This window comes from Lithobates pipiens, unplaced genomic scaffold (assembly GCF_037356315.1).
Source record: "Lithobates pipiens isolate NorthernLeopardFrog02 unplaced genomic scaffold, aLitPip1_a1.2 Scaffold_8, whole genome shotgun sequence".
NCBI lineage: Eukaryota > Metazoa > Chordata > Amphibia > Anura > Ranidae > Lithobates > Lithobates pipiens.
In genome coordinates, this window is record NW_027507903.1 from 105,005,329 (window position 1) to 105,030,184 (window position 24,856).

The window sequence follows — 24,856 nt, forward strand, 5'->3', positions numbered from 1 at the left end:
TACCCGGAAGAAACGCAGAGGGAGCATGTCAGCTCCCTCGGCGTGGATCGGGCCAGATGTCGGAGCCTCGTTCTAAGGTATTTCATAATGAGCTAGTATGCTATACTAGCACATTATGCCTTTTCTTTTGCAGGTGAGAAGAAAATAGTAATAAATTCAGTGGGTTTACAACCGCTTTAACACAAGGCATTCATTATCAGGGTGGATATAAGTCAATGATTTATAAAAAATATAATTATATAATTATATAATATATATATATATATATATATATATATATATATATATATATATATATATATATACACACACACACACATATACACACACACACACACATCTGATTTTTGTTTAAAAATTTGATTTTTTTTATATTTGAAATCAAAAAGGTATATTCTGCAATATTTAAGTTTTTAGTAAACTCATTCAATGAATTCAAACTCTGCAAGCTGAAATAACATGAACTGCATTGATGCAAGAACACAATTTTACAGTAACCATGAGATAAAACAAAGTTCAGGAATATTCATTTATCCCATTGTTTTGCAAATCTATGTACACTACAAATTGTGTGATTTAATTGGTTCTGATATAGCCTTTTTACTACCCTGACAGCTTATTATTGTAAATAGGAAACCTTTGTTTCTTTTTGCAAATATTAAAGAGTAACTACCAGCAAGAATAAGTGCTTACACTTAAAGATCACCTGTCATTTCAGACATGGCAGTGCCTGTTAGCCGGCATGCACTCACCTGCTGCCAACTCCCTCACCTTGTTGTGCTACTGCCGCATCACCATTCGCCCCATTAAAGTGAATGGAACGGTCTGAGTCAACAGCGGGTCAGAAGAGGAGCTGCTGCGAGACAGAGAGATGACAGTTGCTCTTTAAAAATTATGATTTAAATCAAATCCACCCTGTTCATAAGCAACAATGTTCTGGCCATCAGAGTCAGAAAATTAGTCAATTAAATATTATTATATTAATATATTTACCCATTAAAAAAATAGCCACAGCTTGGGCTTTATTTCTAATGCTTAATATCTGTACCATTATACAATATCGAATAGTATGTGTGTTTTTTTTTTTTTTTTTAAAAGATACCAAAGCATCCTTTTAAACATGAGTGATAAATCAGGTTTAACCATGTCAGCACATAAACCTAAAACAGTACACTCACCGAGATGATTCTGAATAGTATGTTCACAAAACAGGTGTAAAAGGTCTGGATAAACATCAGGCAACTGTTTAAGGGCTAACAATTTTAGCATGCGAGATGGACAGTCTTTTAGTTCAGTCTCTCTGAGCAGCTTTTCTTCAGATAGAGTAGTGGGACGAAGTTCTACCTTGTGCTTCTGCAAAACTGGATCTATAGATGTGCCCAGTTCTGGAAACAAAACTTCCTTTACCAAGTAAATAGGAATAAAAATTGCACCAGCCCGTATTACATGTGGGAAAGGGCAACTTCGAGTAAACATAAAAGTCTCTAACTGAGACAGCAGTTTAAAAAGACGTAACCGAACACCATCAAACTCTTGCCATATGTCACGGCCAGGTGACTCTGGAGATGGGTCATTTGGTCTAGAACCAGATTTGGTCTTTGCTGGAGTCTTGCTTCTCTCTACAGCCTTGGTTTTCTCAAGCCAGTCCTCAAGCAAGCTAGATGGAGATCTTGCTACTGAACTGGTGACAGCTGCTCTCACCGACCGATGAAGTTCTGAAAACTGTTGCCCAGATCCAGTCTGTGCAAGATCATCGGCACCTGCCAAAGACACATTAGCTTCCCCAAGGATTGGAGATGATTCTGGAGCGCTAGGAGGTAACGACTGTGTTCCATCAGAAGGTAGTAAGAACATTCTAGGCAATGCATTGGAAGCAGACTTACTGTTGGCTTCCTGGACTTCAAGTCCAGAATTGGAAAATTTCATTATTTTGTATTTACGGATCATGAATGCTTTTGAACTGCTGAAGCCAGTGCCATCATTTTCAGATCCTGAAAGTGAAGTCTCTGACTGGCATGACTCAACAGACTTTCTGGCTCTTTTGTCAGTGGACTGGCTTTGATGCTGTTGTGAAGGCAGGTTAAGATTTTTAGGGCAGAAAACAGCAGCTGGAGAAGAATAAATAAAGGTTTGTGGAAGAAAAGTGGTGGGAGTTTGGATTGTATTTACAAATAGTGAGATATTTGCAGACTGTGGTGAACTGTGAACAGGCTCAGATATGCAGTTATAATAACGGTGGCGTGGAATAGTCTCATTAGCTTGAGAAGAACAGTTCTGTTGAAGATGAAGAGTCTCTGGGGTCTGAGAAGTGTCAGTTTCTTGACGTTTGTGTGGCAGTTTCTCAGCTGCCTGAAGGGATAGGCACTTAGTGGCATTAGACTGGTAGCTCTCAAGAGGTTGATCAGGCTTGCTTTCTGCAGTCTGAGGGTGGCAATTGCTTCTAGCTTGAGGGGTAAAGTTCTTCAAAGACGGAGATGTGCAGCTTCCCTCAAGCTGCTGTGATACGTTTTGGGTTAATCGAGAATTGCATTTCTCATTTAAGTATATGGACTGGTTCTTGGTCGGATATGCATAATTGGCATAATTAAGTAGAGAGAGGTTTTTATCTGCATGTAAGCTGTGCTTTGCAAGATTTTCATGGGCCAGACTCCGTGATACCTCTGATGCTCCTGGACTCCTTTGATACTCCTGAGTACTGGTCTCAGGTGCCTGAGATGGTCGGCTGTCTTGGCTTTGGCAGATAAAAGTTTTGGCAGCAGTACATTGAGCCAAGCGAGATGTTTTCTCAGAGGCCTGGGATGGAGAGTTTTCCATATTGGTACTAGGTGTGATTACAGTAGTGTGAGGCACATGTAGTTCTTTTTTAGAATGGACCATTATCCTTGTAAGCTGAGACAAGCAGCTCTCCTGGCTCTTAGTGGACAAATCCCCAGAGACCTGAGATACGTTTTTTTCATTAACTAATTTAGGGGAGGACTTATGGCTACTGTGGGATGTATTCCCTTGGTCCTGTGTAGAGGAAAAAGTTTGAGGTTTTTTTAAGCTGAGATCCAGAACCTCTGCATCCATAGTATTCCTTCGGATTTTGGCATCCCGAGATTCTCTAGTTCGTGTATCAGCTTGCTGTTGTGTGCCTTCTATATTATGGCACCCAGTATTAACTATATCTGGAATAATTTCTTTTTCAATTTCCCCAGCTTTTTCTGAAGGGGATGACCGCTGTGGAAAAAAAGAGGTAGATGTATTGTTCTTTACATCACTTTCCTGGATGGATGGAAATGGGTGGGGTGCTGTCCCCTCTAAATAAGCACGGTATGGAGCAAGGCTAAACACATCATTAATCACTGGCATTGGGGGGGATTTTGGACCATCTGCATCCACTTTAGAATCTTCAGGAAGCGCACAGCCTGGACTTTTTATTGCCTTGTTCTCATGACTAGACGTCCGATTGTCATTGCTCATTTGATGTTGGTAGATTGATCCAGAAGAGACAGACAACTTCAACACTGTAGAATTTTCATGTGCCATATTGGCTGCGTGATTGTGACTAGGAACAGTCTGCTTATCAAATGTAGCATTTGACATTCTCCTGTGACTAAGCGTATGTAAAGAACCTGGAGACGAAGGCACCTTTGAGATCAATGAATTTTCTTTAACAGGCTCGCTAGCAACCATGCATTTTGTGGGGTCCGCCGGTAATATCTTAGAAGTTCTATTTTGCTGAAGAAAGGAAACATGTGAATTCTTTTCTGTGATAGACTTTTCATATAAGGCTCTTTCATGCAAATCACTGTTCACACGGGCTGAACCGAGTACATGCTCTTTATCCATATTTGCAGAGTTCACACAAAAATTTCTCCTGTTCATTTGACCAGATCCATACAATGAAGCTTTATCTATTTGGCTCTGGCAAATTTGTGGCTCTCTGCTTCTGGACATACCGTTAATCTGCAACTGTAAGGCAGCCTGAGCCTGACTAATTTGTGTATTGTCATCAAATTGAGCTATTGCTCTATGCTCTGGGTTTGCATGACCCGAATGCAGTTTTTGTGCTTTTGCATAAGTGGTGGACCCTTTTACACTAAGGGGCGATACAGACTTATCCACATTGCAGGAATAGAGAGCAGTTCTTTGGTGGTAACTGTCCATGGCACTATCATAATAAGCCTTTGAATACATATGTCCCATTCTGGTGTCTGGGTTACCTTGATAGTTAATACATTTGTAGTGCTCATGTGTGGGGGTAGTAAAAGCTGAATTTCTTGTTTTTCCTACAGAGACATTGCCTTCTGTACAGAGCAGCGGAATGTTGTGTTGTGCAAAGGGACGTAAGCGATCTGTAAAGACATCATCTTGGTAACAGGATGGAGAACTTCCCACTGAAGAATTTATTTCTGTTCTGTGTCTGTGAACAGAACCCAGCTCCTGCACACTCCGAGGGAGAGACGATGGACTAGTAGTTGCCTCAAGGTATCCATTATGCGCTGGATGAAAACTTTTCATACCAGACACATATAGAGGTGAAGACGAATATGGAAAATGGGTAGAGCAGCTCCATTCCATATTAGGTGGGCACAGGGTCTGTGATCCCACATTAACACCCATTGACTGGAATTCTTGTGTCTGATAGGCTTTGTCAATAAAAATGCTAGAATTTCTGTATACTGGACGGGGTACAGCAATTGTAGGATATGCACGAGATGGAGACATATGGTAATTATTGACAGGGTGTCGGTGAGCTGGAAAATGGCTACTTGAATTATCTGACAATTGCAATGGATTATTTATCCTCTCAGTTTCTGGTCTTTGACACTTTGAAACTCCACCAGACTGCAAATTCTGATGCAAGGCATTGCCTGCATATTGCAGATATGCTGTAGTTGAACTCCAGGGATTAAAGGAATGCTGGCCTTCAGTGTTGGACAGAGGGTACGTCAAGAAGTTTTTGCAAACCTGCAGATCTTTAGCAATCGCCTTTCCTGTGCAAGGTATAGAATGCTGCGGTGCTGCCTCCACCCGTGACATCTTGTTGTACATAGTGTGGTCCATGATTCCTGAATGCCTCTTCCCTGCCATCAGTTTTCAGTTGGTCCGGTCTGTCTAACTGCTCATGTGGGCTATATCCTTAATCTGTTAAAAAAAGAAAAAAAAATTTAAAGTAAAAAGAAAATGTTATCAGCATTAAAATTACGGTATAATTAAATAAATAGGTATAATAATATTTATTTATTATAGGCACTTGTATTGTGCCATCAATTTATGCATAGCTTTACATCTTTATATATTGTACAATCATATCAGCCCCTGCCCTCAAGGAGCTGACAATCTAAGGTCAATAAAGCTGGCCAAATATTATACAATTTTCTTATTCAATTTCCTTTAGATTTACCTTGAACTATGTAGTGCAAGTGCCTGCTTGATTGCAGACAAATTAAAAGTGATTAGGTTTGACCTCAAAACTGTACAGGAGAATTGCATAATGTATGACCAGCCTAACTCACATTCTTACATACTAGGGCCAATCTATACAGGTGCCAGCATGTCTCTGAAGTGGAGGAGGAAAACAGAGTACCCGGAAGAAACCCACATATTTTTAATCTTGCTGTTGAAAATGCATACATTTTTTAAAGGGGAAGAAAGTCTCAGCAGGATAATGATATGCATGTACGCTGGCACAACGTTAAGAAGTGCCATATATTCACATATCTACATTGGGAAAATCCCCTCAGGAGTCAATGTTGAATCCCACGACAATTTACAAATCAAAACAAAATTCTAATCTAGTCAAGGGAGCTCAGAAGAAAAACAGCGAGTAGCTGACATAAAAATAAACGTAACCGATGATGTATTCATATACTTTATTTATATTTAAATCCATGCCTATAGAGAGGGTTCCAGCTTAACCCAAGCATGGTATTACAGTCCACAATCAAAAATGCAGGGGAAGTCTTTTATTTATTTTTATTTTTTTAAAGAGAAATCTTTATTTATATGCATATAATAAACCTAACAACTGATGTCTCACTTATGAACATGTTAACAATACCTTTATAAACCTCTGATGTTAATGTTAGTCTGTATAAACTGTCTGACAGACTCCTGCACATTCACTATATTCTATAATACAAATTCGCTCCAGACCATCTAAGCAAAAAAGAGAGTCACTTTAATGTTATAAAAGAAAGAAGGTTTTTTTTTTTTTGCAGGCTCTATGAAATAAAGAAAAGGTTTTTGGGAGAGTTTAACTAAATATCAGCAACAACTTTCACGAAAATAACTGCAAAACCTGCCATATAGAACAATGTATACACAACTATAAAAAATATTTTTAAAAAAGTGATCAACATAACTCTTGCAAAATTAAAGACGTACCAAATATTGAAAAAATAAAACTGTAAACCACAAAATGCTGTGAAAGATTTAGGCCTCATGCATACTGGATGTTTTTTTTTTTTTGCAGGTGCTCATAGGGGTGCCTGCCATTTTTTTCCCACCTTTAAAAAACCCTGCATGGTAGCCTGTCTGTTTATTAGATTATCTTTATTGCTACATAATAGTCAGTATTAAAAAGAAATAACGCAGTCTGAGGCTGTGATAAAGGCTATATGCCAAAACGCGTTAGCCCTTTTTAATAATGACTATCATTTAGCAATAAAGATCTTTTAGTAATTTGTTTTCAAAGTAACGTTATAACAAAAGTGTCATACAAGGAGATCCATATTTACCGTTAACAACAAATACATTGTATACAACTTTACATATTCTACTATCCAATCCCTCCCTTCCCCCCCACCATATAAAATGCCAATATACCATATATCCACAATTTTTTATTTTCCAGCACTTAAATATTCTTTTTTTTTTCTCAGAGGCTACTCAATTTAAATCTTTATATCCTACTCCAAATCTATCACTCACCAGGGGACATTCATTCTTTGCAGCCAGGGTTTCCACAGCGTAACAAACTTGCTGTAGTTACCATGTCTAGTTAGCGTTGCTTTTTCTATCCATACTAACTTATTCATAGTTCTGACCCATTCTTCCGGTCCCGGGGGGTTCCGTGATTGCAATTAATTTTCTTAAAAGGTAAAAATAGTGTAGTGCTTCTATGGTGATAAGTGTAATCAACATATATTAAAAGGGTAATCATATAACAGAAATCATATGAATAATATAAATGGGTGAAGTAAAGTCCAATTGAAATGGGCACAAGTTTCCACAATGCAGCTGGCACGAGGATGGCCAAACCGCCTCAAAGTAAGAAGAAGATCCCACTAAACGAATGTGTCCATGTAAATCAGCTTGTCTGTAAACATCAAGGAAAGTAGATAAATACTTCTTACCAACTCTGTTGGACTCACACAGTCGTATGACAGTTGAGTCTGTAAAGCTTGAGGTCTCAATCTGGGACCAAGGAGTGGATCGAGGAAGGTCCGTCGAACTGGTGGGGAAACTCCGAACGGCTATATGCCCGATGATGTATTTCACAGGTGGAACATCAGGATAGTTTATAATCCAGCTCAGACGCGGCCCATTACACACCGATACTCCAATCACCCCAAGATGGAGGGGAAGATGTTTGGGGGTTTAGACCAAAAAGGAAAAAAGGAAAAAGAAAAAAGGGCTCCACATGGTGCGGGTCAGACGGTATAAAATGGTAATTTATTAAAAGTCAAAAAATTAATAATGACTTAGTGATCACAAAAAATGGAATAAAATAGGACTAAAAGCAATGTAGGGTGCCAACAGCTAGCCCGACGCGTTTCGACACATATGTCTTCGACAGGGGCATGCCCCTGTCGAAGACATATGTGTCGAAACGCGTCGGGCTAGCTGTTGGCACCCTACATTGCTTTTAGTCCTATTTTATTCCATTTTTTGTGATCACTAAGTCATTATTAATTTTTTGACTTTTAATAAATTACCATTTTATACCGTCTGACCCGCACCATGTGGAGCCCTTTTTTCTTTTTCCTTTTTTCCTTTTTGGTCTAAACCCCCAAACATCTTCCCCTCCATCTTGGGGTGATTGGAGTATCGGTGTGTAATGGGCCGCGTCTGAGCTGGATTATAAACTATCCTGATGTTCCACCTGTGAAATACATCATCGGGCATATAGCCGTTCGGAGTTTCCCCACCAGTTCGACGGACCTTCCTCGATCCACTCCTTGGTCCCAGATTGAGACCTCAAGCTTTACAGACTCAACTGTCATACGACTGTGTGAGTCCAACAGAGTTGGTAAGAAGTATTTATCTACTTTCCTTGATGTTTACAGACAAGCTGATTTACATGGACACATTCGTTTAGTGGGATCTTCTTCTTACTTTGAGGCGGTTTGGCCATCCTCGTGCCAGCTGCATTGTGGAAACTTGTGCCCATTTCAATTGGACTTTACTTCACCCATTTATATTATTCATATGATTTCTGTTATATGATTACCCTTTTAATATATGTTAATTACACTTATCACCATAGAAGCGCTACACTATTTTTACCTTTTGCTTGTTGAACTTTGTTTGTTTTTGGTGTTGGCTGCTGTTTTGGCTGTTTTGGCTGCTTTTTTGTGTACATCTGACTATAGCGCAGTGTTTTCCCCCTATTTCCAATTAATTTTCTTGCCTAGTACAGGCCTCTCGCTATCAATGTACCTGTTGGCCCGACCTCTTTTCTAATATAGCCCAATGCACTTGCTCTGGGTTCCGGTTCAAGAGTGACTAGAGCAATAAAGATCTTCAAATGGATTTTGGAGTTGCCAGATACATTTGTTGTTGAGTGATGTATGCAATGGACGGAGGCCATTTGAGCCAGAGCATCCAGTGAAGGATTCCATCTTTTATCTATGAGGAGTTTTCCCAGATGTGAGCACTGCCCGCGTTTGTTTTTTCTAAACATAATAAATTAATATTCTGGCCAATTAAATTAATTAACCCCCAAGCACTTGCAGCCTGTAAAAGTGCCTAAAAGCTTGTAAAAGCTATAGATGCTTTTACAAGCACCAGGCTTTTTTTCTGCCAAAACTTGCTACAAGGAGGAAAGACTTCTAGGAGGAGTTTGCAATAGGACCTGTGTGTAAGAGGCCTTAAAAAAGGGGCAGTGAAGAAAAAAAAAAAAAAAAAAAAAAAAAAAAAAAAAAAAAGGGGTCATTAACCACTTCAGACCCAGAAGATTTTACCCCCTTCCTGACCAGAGCAATTTTGGCGATTCGGCACTGCGTCGCTTTAACTGATAATTGCACGGTCGTGCGGCTATGCACTCAAACAAAATTAACGTCCTTTTTCCCCCCACAGAGAGCTTTCTTTTGGTGGTATTTGATCGCCTCTGTGGTTTTAATTTTTTGCCCTATAAACCAAAAAAAATAACAAAAAACCCCAAAAAAACAAACACCACGATATTTTGTACTTTTTGCTATAATAAATATCCCCATTAAAAAAAAAAAACAAACAATGCTACAAAAATTAATAATTACTGTAAAAACGTCACTGGCAGTGAAGGGGTTAACACTAGGGGGCGACCAAGGGGTTAACTGTGTTCCCTGGGAGGTGATTCTAACTGAAGTGGGAGGGGACTGACTAGAGGAAGTGACGGATTGTGGTTCCTATCTAATAGGAACACACAATCTGTCTCTCCTGTCAGAACAGAATAGGGAAGTGTGTGTTTACATACACTCGTCCCTGTTCTCTGTCTCCTGCTCACGATCGCTAATGGCTGCTGGTCATTGTGACCATCAGCATCGGCACCCCTGCAAGCCGACATATAGCTACGACGGCTCGTGCAGGGGAGCCAACCTGCCTCAGCATAACTGTAGCGGCTGGTCCGGAAGCAGTTAAAGTGGAGGGCCACCCTGAAAAAAAACAAATACATTAAAAATAAGAAAAAAATAAAAATAAAAAATCATAAAAATAAAAATGCCTGTTGCTAGGCACATCGTCCTAATCTGCCTCTTCCTCCTCCGCGGAGATCTTCTGTCTTCTCTCCTCCGTGTGGCGTCTTCTGGGTAATGGGTCGTGCTGTGTTCTGGGAACTGTGTGTCCCAGAACACAGCGCGCCCCATTCACAAAGCGCTGCGTGACTCGCGCATGCGCAGTAGGAAACGGGTAGTGAAGCCGCAAGGCTCCACTGCCTGTTTCCCTTAGCCAAAATGGCGGCGCCGGGACCAGAGAGCCGAGGGACGGGTCAGCCTCGGGCGGCCGACATTGCGGGCGCCCTGGACACGTAAGTGTGCTAATTAAGAGTCAGCAGCTACAGTGTTTGCAGCTGCTGACTTTTAATTTTTTTTTTTTTTTTTTTAAACCGGCCCTCCTCTTTAAGCATACTTAGCTTCCCTCTTCCCTAAAGCCTTCTTTAAATGACCTCCTTTTACTATACAGTGGGCGGAATCCCCTCTCATTCTGGGGCAACGTCATATGACATCCCCAGTGTGTCACTGCTCTCCGTGGCAGGACCCTGATCTCTGTAAAGAGCCATTGCTCTTTATCCATGTGATCGACTGTGTCCAATCACAGCCGATCACACGGAAGTGCCGTTTATCGGCTCTCCTCACCTCACACTGACAGGGGAGACTGTACAGGCAATCAGTGCCCATCAGTGCCACCAATCAGTGCCCATCATTGCTGCCTATCAGTGCAGAATATTAGTGCCGTCTATTAGTGACACCCATCAGTGCGGCATATACATGCCTCCACATCAGTGCCCATACATGCCGCCTCATCAGCACATATCAGTGAAGGAGAAAGATTACCTTTTTACAACATTAAACAGAAAATAAGGCAAAAAAAAACTCTCTTTTCAAAATTTTGAGTTTTTTTGTTGTTTTTTTAGCAAAAAATAAAAACCCAACAGTGATTAAATACCACCAAAAGAAAGCTCTATTTGTGGGAAGACGGTGATAAAAATTTGGGTACAGTGTTTCATGACAGCACTAAAAGCTGGATATTGTCCTGGACAGGAAGGGGGTGAAAGTGCCCGGTATTGAAGTGGTTAAGCAAGGGGTGACATCACAATTTCTGGCGAGAGATTCTAGGCATGCTGACTGTTCAAAATCCCACGAGAAGATACCTCAGCACAGTCCTATAGTAGGATTTCAGGCAGGGTTGCCAACCTCCAGCAGCATTTTTTACGGACAAAACATGGAACATTTTTTACTGACAACCTGAGAAATTACAAAACTCCTAATGAAAGCTAACGCGGTGAATATTTCAACAGTATAGACATGATATGGAAACACTGATAATACCTATAACAAAGTAATTTGCTTGACTTACACTTAAAAAGTCAAAGACAGCATGAAATGATCAGCCCCTGATATTTACTGGCAGTTGTAAAAAAAAGAAAATCTAAGATTTTTACAAACTGTCAGTAAATTTGCTGGAGGTTGGCAACCCTGATTTTAGGTACATAGCAATGGCCAGGATCTCCACAGAAAAGACATCACAAGGACCTGCGAGTTCAATGAACCAGCCTGAACAATGCAGAATTTTTGGGGGGGGGGGGATGATAGTGGGGGTTTTATGTATACCATACGCTGGTAAACCAGTAATAATTACAGAAAACTTGGAACAGTTGTCAGATCCCCCCCCCCTACCCCCAAGTAGCTGTGACAACACATTTCCTATTCAAGCCATACTTAGAAATGTGAATGGATTTTTATTCATGATTTAAACATGATGTCGCCAAAAGTATGAGCAGAAAAGCAAATCCAAGTAGATAGCATGACACTGGCAACTGTTATGATGCCCACGCCACTTCATTTGTTTAGGAAGTCACACTGACCTTTGTCAAAGTAACGCAAATCACAATGTGCAATTGTTTCAGTCCCACACCAAAAGAGCTTTCTAATGCTCAAGAAGTCTCCCTTATGAAAACGTCTCAAAACACCTATGGAAGTCTAACCCCAATTTGGTAGTTTGGTTGTAAAGGAAGATGTTTTTCTACCCTGCTACATTCTATGCAGTAAGTCAGCCCCCCTAAACACATACCTGAGCCCGATGTTGATTCAGCAATGTGCATGTGAGCCGAGGCTCTCTCAGCTCTCTCGCTCCTCATTGGCTCAGATACAGCAGCAGAAGTTATAGACTCCCACTGCTGTCAGAGCCAGTGAGGAGGGAGTGAGGGCAGGGCAGAGCCTCGCTCTGTGTGTCTTATGGAAACAAAGAGCGGGGCTTGGGAGAGAGCTCGCACAAGTGCCCCCATATCAAGCGGCTGCTGTGGGGTTGGGATTTTGGAGCCCAGGAGCACCAGCAAAGGGACCTCAGAGGAGGAGAACTGGGGCTGCTCTGTGCAAAACTTTTGTTTTAAAAGTATTTTTAATAGTATAACAGATTTGTTTGTTTTTTATGAAAAAAAAGTCTTTACAATCACTTTATTATGCTGGAAACTATCAGTGTTCGCAGGTTGAAAAAAACAACAAAAAAACAAACACAAGTGTATTCAGGGGATGAGATTTTGCACATAAAAAACTGACGCGTCTAAACAATAAGCACATTTAAACGTTACTGCCCTCTAATGGTCAGAATAAAATAATATTCTGGCCAATGGAATCCATTAATGCTCAAATGATTGACACACTTAAATGCATGTGCAACACAGCTTTTCTCTTGCCACAAATTCTGAAGTTCAGAGGGGGAAAGCAAATGCCCTGTCATCCTGTTTGCATGAGCCTTTATATTTAACCACTTCAGCCCCGGAAGGATATGCCCCCTTCCTGACCAGGCCATTTTTTGCGATATGGCACTGCGTCACTTTTGTGCGGTCGTGCGATGCTGTACCCAAACAAAATTGACATCCTTTTTTTTCTCACAAATAGAGCTTTCTTTTGGTGGTATTTGATCACCTCTGCGGTTTATTTTTGCGCTCTAAACAAAAAAAGAACGACAACTTTGAAAAAAAAAAAAAAAAAACAGTATAATATAAATATATATATATATATATATATATATATATATATATATATATATTTCTACAAACCGTGGGAAAAATCTATGGCATTTTTATAATTTTTTTTACAAGTAATGGCGGTGATTTTTAGCTGTATTGCGACATTGCGGTAGACAGAGCGGACACTTGACACATTTTTGGGACCATTGAGAACTATACAGTGATCAGTGCTATAAAAATGCACTGATTACTGAGTAAATGTCACTGGTAGGCAAGGGGTTAACACAAGTGGGCGATCAAGGGGTTAACTGTGTTCCCTCGTGTGTGTGTGCGTTACTAACGGGTATGGGGATGTGACTGACTGGGGTAGGAGACATATTGCTGTCCCTACTTAGTAGGAAAAGAGGATCTGTCTCTCCTCTCCTGACAGAACAGAGGTTTCTGTGTTTACAGTGATTAGCACAGGGCCAATCAACACTGTCCAGAAAGAGGATCAGGGGTTCTGCAGCTTCATAGGACAGTCAAAGTAGAATGAAAACTCCTCCTACACGCTTTAACCAGACACTGACAGATGTCACAAGACTGCTATATACTGCTTAAGAAAAAAGTTTTTTTACCAGTTTAGATTTACTAAAAATATTGCATTCTTGTGGAAGACCAGATATAGTGAATGCAGGGTCCTGGGTTTAGTAACACTTTAAATTTAGTTTAGTTTTATACTGCAAGTCAAAAACAATGAGAAAGTTGAAAGTCTATTCCCTGGTAGGCCATAACTGTACTTTCCTACACCTGATTTCCCAATTCAAATAAAGCCAGCCATAAAGTGATTCCTCGATTCCCTCGCTTGAATCCCTCCCAGGCATTATGTTCTCCAGCCACGGGGAGCTGTTCCTGCCTGGACAACACACAGTGATTACTGCTAGCAATAATTGCATGTAACATCTGACAGGCTAGTTGTACCCTGGTTGACTGACCTATCAACTTGGGTATATTCAGCCTGCCCATACATGGTTCGTATCTCAGGTGGTCCCCCACTGAACCAGTCGAGATTCAAATGGTCTATGGCCGGCTTGACAAAATGATTGCAGTAACCAGCATGGGAGGCAGCTTTGGCCTGTAATATGTCACACAAGCACATGGTTCCGTGCTAATGTATATATAGCAGTCTTGAAACCGCAAAGCATATATTTAGTTAAATTTATAGTGGATATATACATTTTTTTGTTTGGGACAATTAGACAATTTGTAAAAACCTTGATACAAACATATTAAGTGACTGTAAGCTTTTCTTTCTTTCCACTTTAAGACCAGGCCTTTTTCTAACATTTGTTGTTTACAAGTAAAAAAAAAAATATATATATATATATATATATATATATATATATATATGACCCTAGAGCAGTGATGGCGAACCTTGGCACTCCTGATGTTTTGAAACTACATTTCCCATGATGCTCCACTACACTGTAGAGTGCATGAGCATCATGGGAAATGTAGTTCCAAAACATCTGGGGTGCCAAGGTTCGCCATCACTGCCCTAGAGAATAAAATGGCAGTTGTTGCAATATTTTATGTCACACTGTATTTGCATCTTTCAAAACGCTTTTTTTAAAAACAAATACACATTAATGAATTAAAATAAATAAATAAGTTAGACCAATTTAGTGAAAGATGATGTTACGCCAAGTAAATAGATAACCATGTCATGCTTTAAAATTGTCACCCCAGATCTCATTTATCTTTAAAAGCAAAATAAAAAGATTTGACTTTAAGAAAAAAAAAAAATAATCAATGTTGCGGCTATAGCCAATGGCACTAACTGTTCTGTAAAAAAAAAACGACAGGCTGGTCTATCAATCGACTTGTGTACGACCAGCCAGCCCATACATAAATTTAAATTTGGCTCCTGTTGAACCAGTTGAATTTTGGTCCATGTATAGCAGGCATAAGACAAGAAGTGTGTCACTGGCGGGATCACCAGGTGGTAAGAAAAAAGCCTAAAAGAAAAACAACAATTGCAGCCACCACATCTAAGGTTTGGTAAACTGCAATTGATTACATTTTTATTTTTGGGTTTAATAGTGCTTTAAATAATACCAAACACACCCAAGTGCTTTGCCTAGATAATCAGAACTGTTTGGGCTATAAACTACATAAACAAATAAGCATAACTAACGAAATGCACAAGAGATCACGAACCACTTATACACACACATGCAAAACAAGTATAAAATGCCCGGTATATTTGCAAACGTGCATAAAATGCCAGTGGCTCCAGCAATACCTGAACATGGCCTTGTACCAATAATGGAAAAAAACAAACAAACAAACAAACAAGCACTTGCCCAAGATCTTCCCCTAGGGCAATAGATTTGATTTTCATCTGCTGGGGAGATCACAAAGCTTGCACAAGAAGGCAGAGCAGTGTGACCTAAGGTCACATGTAATACATATAAATGAGATATGGAATACAGCTATGTGGTTGAGGGGAAAAAACGGTCTTCTAAATCATAACCAACCACTGCCTGGCACATTCCAGCACCAGCAAAATCAGCACCCAGACAGCTGACCGCAACCGAGTTTTCATTTTCTCACACGACAAGCTGATTTACTGAATGAAAATGGTTTAGTTCATTGCTGTCATGTTATCTTACTCTCTCTGTACTATCACTTTTTAGCTTTTTATAATGTGTATTGCTGGGTGAAACGTCAAAAGTGGCACAATTTTTGAGGGAGCTGCAGGTGGCAAAAACATAGGAGCACAGATTTCTAAAGGGGTTGTAACAGCAAGACACCACCGGTTGCATGCCTGCGGGGCGCCTGGACGCCGCCGGTTGCACGCCTACGGGGGGGCGCCTGCCCACCGCCGGTTGCATGCCTGCAGTCTCTGACAGCTGTCTGTAACATTACTTACATTGAATAATATGAAGTTGCTCTTTGCTGATGACAAGGGCTGCACTATAACAATTAATTTGGCCACCACTGGTCTAAGCTTTTAACTAGTGTCAGTGAGGACAACACAATCGCGAAGCATTCAAATGTAGACGATCTTTCCATATAAAAAACCAATACATGAACCCAACACAAGGAAAACTAATTCTGATCCAGTTATGGCACAGAGGGATCCGTACAACCCTCCTAGGGACAATCCCAACAAACCACTGAGAGTCCCTCAGATTCCAGGGACAGCTGAGCAACTATGAATGAGACAAAACAGGAACACCAGGGAAGGAAGAAGAATGTTCCGTCAGCGTTCAGTTACCGACATTTCAACATCAGTTCCAGATACTTTGCTGTGCTATATGAGAATATTTATGCTATAAACACATTGATATATACATAGCTGTGGCATATTATATATACACATTAACATATATTTAAGATAGACATATTGAGATTTTATATTATATACACATACATTATACACACACACACACACACACGATAGACACAGATTGCTGTGCTACATTATACAATATATGCATTGATCTACATAAAGGATACATTGTGATATATAATACATGTATTACTATAGTATATGATGTATACACTGATGGGTACATTGCTGTGATCTATATATTGATGTATATGATATGTACATTGCTCTATATATAGATGTAAATGACGGAGACATCTCTGTGATAGAACTTCCCCATACCCTACAGACCAATCACACTACAACACACACTCCCTCACATTGTAAACATCTCCATCCAATAACCCAGCATGGGAAAGGAGAAATGTATTCCACAGAGAATATCCTGAGATTTATCAGGGACAAGAAACAAGAACTGTCACTGCAATCCAGGACACTCGCCCCCCCCCCCCCACTGCTGGACATGGGAAGTGGATGTCTCCAGAGCTACACTGAGAACCCCCCATGTGTGACACGGAGGAGTCCTACATGTCATGTGTGTTATGTCCCATGTATGGCCAACAGAGTCCTGTACAGTCCTCTATACTCCTCTCTCTCTGCGCACTCCTCTATACTCCCCTCTCTCTCTGCGCACTCCTCTATACTCCCCTCTCTCTCTGCGCACTCCTCTATACTCCCCTCTCTCTCTGCGCACTCCTCTATACTCCTCTCTGCGCAGTCCTCTATACTCCTCTCTCTCTGCGCAGTCCTCTATACTCCTCTCTCTGCGCAGTCCTCTATACTCCTCTCTCTGCGCAGTCCTCTATACTCCTCTCTCTGCGCAGTCCTCTATACTCCTCTCTCTGCGCAGTCCTCTATACTCCTCTCTCTCTGCACAGTCCTCTATACTCCTCTCTCTCTGCGCAGTCCTCTATACTCCTCGCTGCACAGTCCTCTATACTCCTCGCTGCACAGTCCTCTATACTCCTCTCTGCACAGTCCTCTATACTCCTCTCTGCACAGTCCTCTATACTCCTCTCTGCACAGTCCTCTATACTCCTCTCTGCACAGTCCTCTATACTCCTCTCTGCACAGTCCTCTATACTCCTCTCTCTGCGCAGTCCTCTATACTCCTCTCTCTCTGCACAGTCCTCTATACTCCTCTCTCTCTGCGCAGTCCTCTATACTCCTCGCTGCACAGTCCTCTATACTCCTCGCTGCACAGTCCTCTATACTCCTCTCTGCACAGTCCTCTATACTCCTCTCTGCACAGTCCTCTATACTCCTCTCTCTCTGCACAGTCCTCTATACTCCTCTCTCTCTGCACAGTCCTCTATACTCCTCTCTCTCTGCACAGTCCTCTATACTCCTCTCTGCACAGTCCTCTATACTCCTCTCTGCACAGTCCTCTATACTCCTCTCTGCACAGTCCTCTATACTCTTCTCTCTCTCTGCGCAGTCCTCTATACTCCTCTCTGCGCAGCGCAGTCCTCTATACTCCTCTCTCTCTGCGCAGTCCTCTATACTCTACTCTTCTCTCTCTGCACAGTCCTCTTTACTCCTCTCTGCACACCCGGGTGGCGGTTGCTCTCACCTAGTAGCGGGTGTCGCCCTCCTCCATGGCCGGGTGTCGGGTCTGTCGGTGTCGGAGGAGCTCTCCGCTCCGTGTAGCCGTGTGATAGAAGTGAGCGGAGAGCGGAGGAAGCGCAGCCTGGTGAGGAGGGGGGGGGGAGGAGTGGGGGAGGGGAGGAAACATCTGGGAGTCATGAGGAAGTCAGGCTGTGAAGGGAGCCGGTCTGTGGGGAGATGGATGGAGGGAGGCGGGAACTCGGCGCTCACTTTCCCTGCCTGCGCCCGGAGCTCCACACTCCTTGTTGTCTTTACACATTTGCATTTATCCAAATCCAGAGAAGCTGGTTCTGTGGAGGAGAACATTCAGTTGCAAATCTCTAAAAACACATTTCTATAAATATCTATGTAAGATGAGGTGAGTGACACCGACACCTTCCCCACTTCTCAGGAGCAAAACTCCACCTATCCAAAAACAGAGTGTTCTGCTGCCACTACCGCCGGGCCGCACTCGGGGGAGCTTACCGCCAGACCACATCTATGTGCTCATACCACCGGACCGCACTTGGGGGCGCTACCACCGGGCTGCACTGAGGAGCGCTACCACGGGCCGCCCTTGGGGGAGCCTACCGCCAGACCACATCTGTGTGCTCATACCACCGGACCGCACTTGGGGGCGCTACCACCGGACTGCACTCAGGAGCGCTACCACCGGGCCACCCTTGGGGGAGCCTACCGCCAGACCACATCTATGTGCTCATACCACCGGACCGCACTTGGGGGCGCTACCACCGGGCCGCCCTTAGGGGAGCCTACTGCCAGGCCACAACTGTGTGCTCATACCACCGGACCACACTAGGGGGCGCTACCACCGGACTGCACTCAGGAGCGCTACCACCGGGCCGCCCTTGGGGGTGCCTACCGCCAGACCACATCTGTGTGCTCATACCACCGAACCGCACTCGGGGGCGCTACCACCAGACTGCACTCGGGGGAGCCTACTGCCAGACCACATCTGTGTGCTCATACCACCGGACCGTACTCGGGGGCGCTACCACCGGACCGCACTCGGGGTAGCCTACTGCCAGACAACATCTGTGTGCTGATACCAACGGACCGCACTCGGGGGCGCTACCACCGGACCTCACTCGTAGAAGCCTACTGCCAGACCACATCTGGGCGCTGATACCACCGGACCGCACTCAGGGGCACTACAACCTTCCCTCACTCGGGGAAGCCTACTGCCAGACCACATCTGGGCGCTGATACCACCGGACCGCACTCAGGGGCCCTACAACCGGACCGCACTCAGGGGAGCCTACTGCCAGACCACATCTGTGTGCTCATACAACCGGACTGCACTCAGGAGCGCTACCACCGGCCGCCCTTGGGGGAGCCTACCGCCAGACCACATCTGTGTGCTCATACCACCGGACCGCACTCGGGGGCGCTACCACCGGACTGCACTCAGGAGTGCTACCACCGGGCCGCCCTTGGGGGAGCCTACCGCCAGACCACACCTATGTGCTCATACTACCGGACCGCACTTGGGGGCACTACCACCGGACTGCACTCAGGAGCGCTACCACCGGGTCGCCCTTGGGGGAGCCTACCGCCAGACCACATCTGTGTGCTCATACCACCGGACCGCACTCGGGGGCGCTACCACCGGACTGCACTCGGGGTAGCCTACTGCCAGACAACATCTGTGTGCTGATACCAACGGACCGCACTCGGGGGCGCTACCACCGGACCTCACTCGGGGAAGCCTACTGCCAGACCACATCTGGGCGCTGATACCACCGGACCGCACTCAGGGGCCCTACAACCGGACCACACTCAGGGGAGCCTACTGCCAGACCACATCTGTGTGCTCATACAACCGGACCGCACTTGGGGGAGCCTACTACCAGACCACATCTGTGTGCTGATACCACCAGACCGCACTCGGGGGCGCTACCACCGGACCACGCTCGGGGGAGCCTACTGCCATACCCTGCCAATACTCTGCAATACCCTGCCAATATTCTGCAATACCCTGCCAATACTCTGCAATACTCGGTGATACCCTGCCAATACTCTGCCATACCCTGCCATTACTCTGCAATACTCTGCCATACCCTGCCAATACTCTGCCATACCCTGCCAATACTCTGCCATACCCTGCCAATACTCTGCAATACCCTGCCAATATTCTGCAATACCCTGCCAATATTCTGCAATACCCTGCCAATACTCTGCAATACCCTGCTACTCTGCAATACCCAGCCATACTCGGTGATACCCTGCAATACCCGGCCATACTCTGCAATACCCAGCCATACTTTGCAATACCCAGCCATACTCTGCAATACTCAGTGATACCCAGCCATACTCTGCAATACCCATCTATACTCGGCCATGCTCAGCCGTACTCGGTGATACCCTGCAATACCCAGCCATAATCGGCCATGCTTAGCCATATTCGGTGATACCCTGCAATACCCAGCCATACTATGTGATACCCTGCAATACCCAGCCATGCTCGGTGATTCCCTGCAATACCCAGCCATACTCTGCAATACTCGGTGATACCTGGCCATACTCTGCAATACTCAGTGATACCCGGCCGTACTCGGCCTCTGTATGTGGCCAGGCTGTGGAAGTCTCACACATGTGGTATCGCGGTACTCAGAAGGAGAATGTATTTTGGGGTGTCATTTTTGGTTTGTACATGCTATGTGTTAGAAATATTGTATAAATGGACAACTTTGTGTTAAAAAAAAAAAAAAATGCATTTTAATCACTTCCCACCTGCCGACTTTGACTTGACTTTGTGCAGGGATATCTGAATGATGTCTGCAGCTACAGGCATCATTCAGATATCAGCTTTTTCAGCTGGAAATTCCCTATACCATAAAAATGATCATAGCGGCTGTTCCTTGATCGTTCCTATGGGAGGCGAGAGGGGGCACCCGCCCCCCCCCCCCCCCCCCCCGCGCTGGCCTCCGGTGCCTCTACTGACTCACCGCTACGATCAAAGCCAGAATCGTTTTTTAATTTTTTTTTTATTTCAGTCCACCCATCCTAGAGGTGAGATGTGGGGTTTTATTGACCCCATATCTCACTATAAAGAGGACCTGCCATGCCATATTCCTATTACAAGGGATGTTTACATTCCTTGTAATAGGAATAAAAGTGATCAAAAAAATTATTTTTATGGGAAAAAAGTGTCAAACTAAAATAAATAAAGTAAAGTGAACAATATTTTTTTTTTAAAGCGCCCCTGTCCCCATGTGCTCGCATGCAGAAGCGAACGCATAAGTAAGTCCCGCCCACATATGAAAACGGTGTTCAAAGCACACACGTGAGGTAGCGCTGCGAACATTAGAGCGAGAGCAATAATTGTAGCCCTAGATCTCCTCTGTAACTCAAAACATATAACCAGTAAAAAAATTTAAAGCGTCGCCTATGGGGATTTTTAAGTAGCGAAGTTTGGCGCCATTCCACGAGTGTGTGAAATTTTTAAGGGTGACATGTTAGGTATCTATTTACTTCATCTTTCACATTATGCAAAAATATTGGGCTAACTTTACTGGGTTTTTTTTTAAGCACAAAACATTTTTTTCCCCCAAAAAAGCGTTCGAAAAATACCGCAAATACCGTGAGAGATAAAATGACTGCCATTATATTCTCTAGGGTCTTTGCTAAAAAAAATATATCATTTTTTCGGGTTCTATGTAATTTTCTAGCAAATAAATGATGATTTTTACATATTTAATAGGAGAGAAATGTCAGAATTGGCCTGGGTGCTCCAGAACACCTGATGGTGCTCCCTGCATGTCAGCACGCCATTCCTCCCTACGCGTTTCGTCACTATACGGACGTGATCACGGTATACCGTATCTCGTGATCACATCTGTATAGTGACAAAAAATGCGTAGGGAGGAACGGCGTGCTGACGTCACCGCATTCTACGCCAGACCCGGAATTACGGGCGGCAGTCGAGGGCCAGCCGGCTCGTATTTTGCTAACTGTTTTTTTGCATTGGTTGGACATGTGAGTTTACTTGCTACTTTTTTTATTAAATAAAAGTTAAAGGGTTTTATGCTATGCGAGTGTCCCCTTATTTTACATATGGATTGAGTCATTATGGTCTGAACATCCGGAGTACTCGAAGAGAGAGGTTCCTGTTTGGTTTCCTGTGACGGTTTGCCTTGACCACTTATACATGCGATTTCTGATCTCGTTTAAACCTGAGATCTCGCGCTCTGGTAAGCGGCCAGAAATACTTATTGGTGGCGGTCTTCTTTTGACTTCTTTCAACACGCATTCCTGGTGGTGTTTTTTCTTCACTTTACACTGGATTTCATATGAGCCTTGGCTTGTTAAATCTTGAGGGACTTGCTTGGACTATTATTTTATTTTTTGTCCATTTTGGCTTGCACACTGAATATGGACTATGAATTCCTCAATCTAGTTTATCAATTTGGTTCACATTATTTATGAATTTATTTATTTAATTTACATATTCATCCATATTTTTGCTTATATAATTAATTTATTCACATTAATGAGTCATTATATACCCATTTAGTGATTTATTTATTCATATTACGAGTTTGTACACCTGTGGGTGTTAGTCATAATACTTGCTGTATGTGGCTTGGTTTACGAATTTTTTGTCACAAAAAAGGTCTAGTTAAGTTCACACTATATTTATTGGGCTTACAATATATACAGTGCCTTGCAAAAGTATTCGGCCCCCTTGAACTTTTCAACCTTTTGCCACATTTCAGGCTTCAAACATAAAGATATAAAATTTAAATTTTTTGTGAAGAATCACCAACAAGTGGGACACAATTGTGAAGTGGAACGAAATCTATTGGATTTTTTAAACTTTTTTTAACTAATAAAAAAATGAAAAGTGGGGCGTGCAAAATTATTCGGCCCCCTTGCATTAATACTTTGTAGAGCCACCTTTTGCTGCGATTACAGCTGCAAGTCGCTTGGGGTATGTCTCTATCAGTTTTTCACATCGAGAGACTGAAATTCTTGCCCATTCTTCCTTGCAAAACAGCTCAAGCTCAGTGAGGTTGGATGGAGAGCGTTTGTGAACAGCAGTTTTCAGCTCTTTCCACAGATTCTCAATTGGATTCAGGTCTGGACTTTGACTTGGCCATTCTAACACCTGGATATGTTTATTTGTGAACCATTCCTTTGTAGATTTTGCTGTATGTTTGGGATCATTGTCTTGTTGGAAGATAAATCTCCGTCCCAGTTTTAGGTCTTTTGCAGACTCCAACAGGTTTTCATCCAGAATGGTCCTGTATTTGGCTGCATCCATCTTCCCCTCAATTTTAACCATCTTCCCTGTCCCTGCTGAAGAAAAGCAGGCCCAAACCATGATGCTGCCACCACCATGTTTGACAGTGGGGATGGTGTGTTGAGGGTGATGAGCTGTGTTGCTTTTACGCCAAACATATCGTTTTGCATTGTGGGCAAAAAGTTTGATTTTGGTTTCATCTGACCAGAGCACCTTCTTCCACATGTTTGGTGTGTCTCCCAGGTGGCTTGTGGCAAACTTTAGACAAAACTGTTTATGGATATCTTTGAGAAATGGCTTTCTTCTTGCCACTCTTCCATAAAGGCCAGATTTGTGCAGTGCCTGAAATGTGGCAAAAGGTTGAAAAGTTCAAGGGGGCTGAATACTTTCGCAAGCACTGTATATATGAATTAATTTATCTAATTTATTTATTTATTCATTTACCTGGTCTATATAATTAATTTATTATATACTTATTTATTGATTTATTTACATTATGAGTTTGTACACGTGTGGGTAGTATTATACAATATTTGTTGCATGTGGTTTGGTTTAGAAATTTTTGTCCAAATTTTTTTTTCCATTGTATTTAGCGCAGCTCCCCATTATATAGAGTTCCGAGTGTCGTAGTAGAACGATTTGAGCTGCTGCTCACAAAGTGGTGTGTTTGAGTAGTGCAGTTTTGCTTTATATTATTCTTAACACAAGTGAATAGCTAGAAGAAATCCAGGCCCAAGGACACAGAGGGATCACTCTGTTGGAAATAGAACACAATGGTAGCAATTGGGGAAGTGCTCTCCACAGTAGTTTGGTTTTCCATAGAAGCTTTGTGCCATTTGGCTCCTGCTTTGTCGCTCACATGCCAATTCTGACAATGGAGAGCCTCTCTGAGCTGCTGAGAGAAAGAGTCTGAGAAATGTATCTTCCCTGGGCATATCCAGCAACCCAGAAAGTTGTGGGGAAAAGGAGTTAAAAGGGACTGCATCTACATCTGAGCATGGTGAGTAAATGAGCACTGCGCTACACTCACTCTAACAAAAATGTACTTTATGAATTGTTCCTACATGTCTCATGACCAATGTGTGCTAAAGGCTTTTTTTCATATGCTGCAGCCTTTTCCACCCCTCTGAAAAGTGATCCATGGTGGTGTCTTTGTCAGAGGAAAATTGACAGGCAGTGAGGAAGGCAGTATGTTGCTTTCTCATGGCCTGTTTTAACCCTAAAAAGGCTGAACAACTGCTCCCCAATCATGTGCATTGAATGCAGTTGTAGGGCGGCTGTGGCACAGCCCCATACATCTAAATGGGTCATGTTCAGCAGTGGTACCACCCACCGAATGAATCATGCATTTTACGTTTGCTGCACCATGTGTAGTGCAATGAGCAGCTGCATGCCCTTCTTTAGCTGGGCGCTTGGGGAGTGGTAAGCTGCGTCTCAGCCTCCTGATTTTAGCACCCCCGTTTCCGACCGTATGACTAAGCCCTAACGGTGTGATTTAACACACAGATTGTGAGTAAAAGTTTACTTTGTCTCACCCTTCGTATTCTAAACTACACACAACTTCTTCTGTGAACAGGAGCTCTGGGTGACGAAAAATGAGAAATATCGCCATACTACCTTTGTGGACCACGGCTCCAAGAAACTTCTTTGATGAACTTTGCCAAAAGAATGCTTATAAACATATGAATAACATGTTTGTTTACATAAGACTTTTATGATAATGAAGTGGTTCAAAGAGATTGAATAGATAACG

General features: G+C 42.8%; 1 protein-coding gene across 3 annotated transcripts in view; it reads right to left on the reverse strand.

Moving 5' to 3' along the window:
• CUNH15orf39 (chromosome unknown C15orf39 homolog) overlaps nt 1-17,951 on the reverse strand; it is a 51,429-nt gene extending 33,478 nt beyond the window's left edge. For 2 of the 3 annotated variants that reach the window (XM_077472604.1, XM_077472606.1), the window contains exons 1-2: nt 17,824-17,951; nt 1,179-5,130 (exon numbers count right to left, since the gene is read on the reverse strand). In XM_077472604.1, the coding sequence (XP_077328730.1) occupies nt 1,179-5,076 (3,898 nt within the window). In that variant the 5' untranslated portion in view covers nt 5,077-5,130; nt 17,824-17,951. Of the gene's footprint in view, nt 1-1,178; nt 5,131-6,046; nt 6,780-17,823 lie in introns of those variants that run through there. The other variant, XM_077472605.1, reaches the window with a different exon arrangement.
• Nucleotides 17,952-24,856: the final 6,905 nt, after the last annotated feature.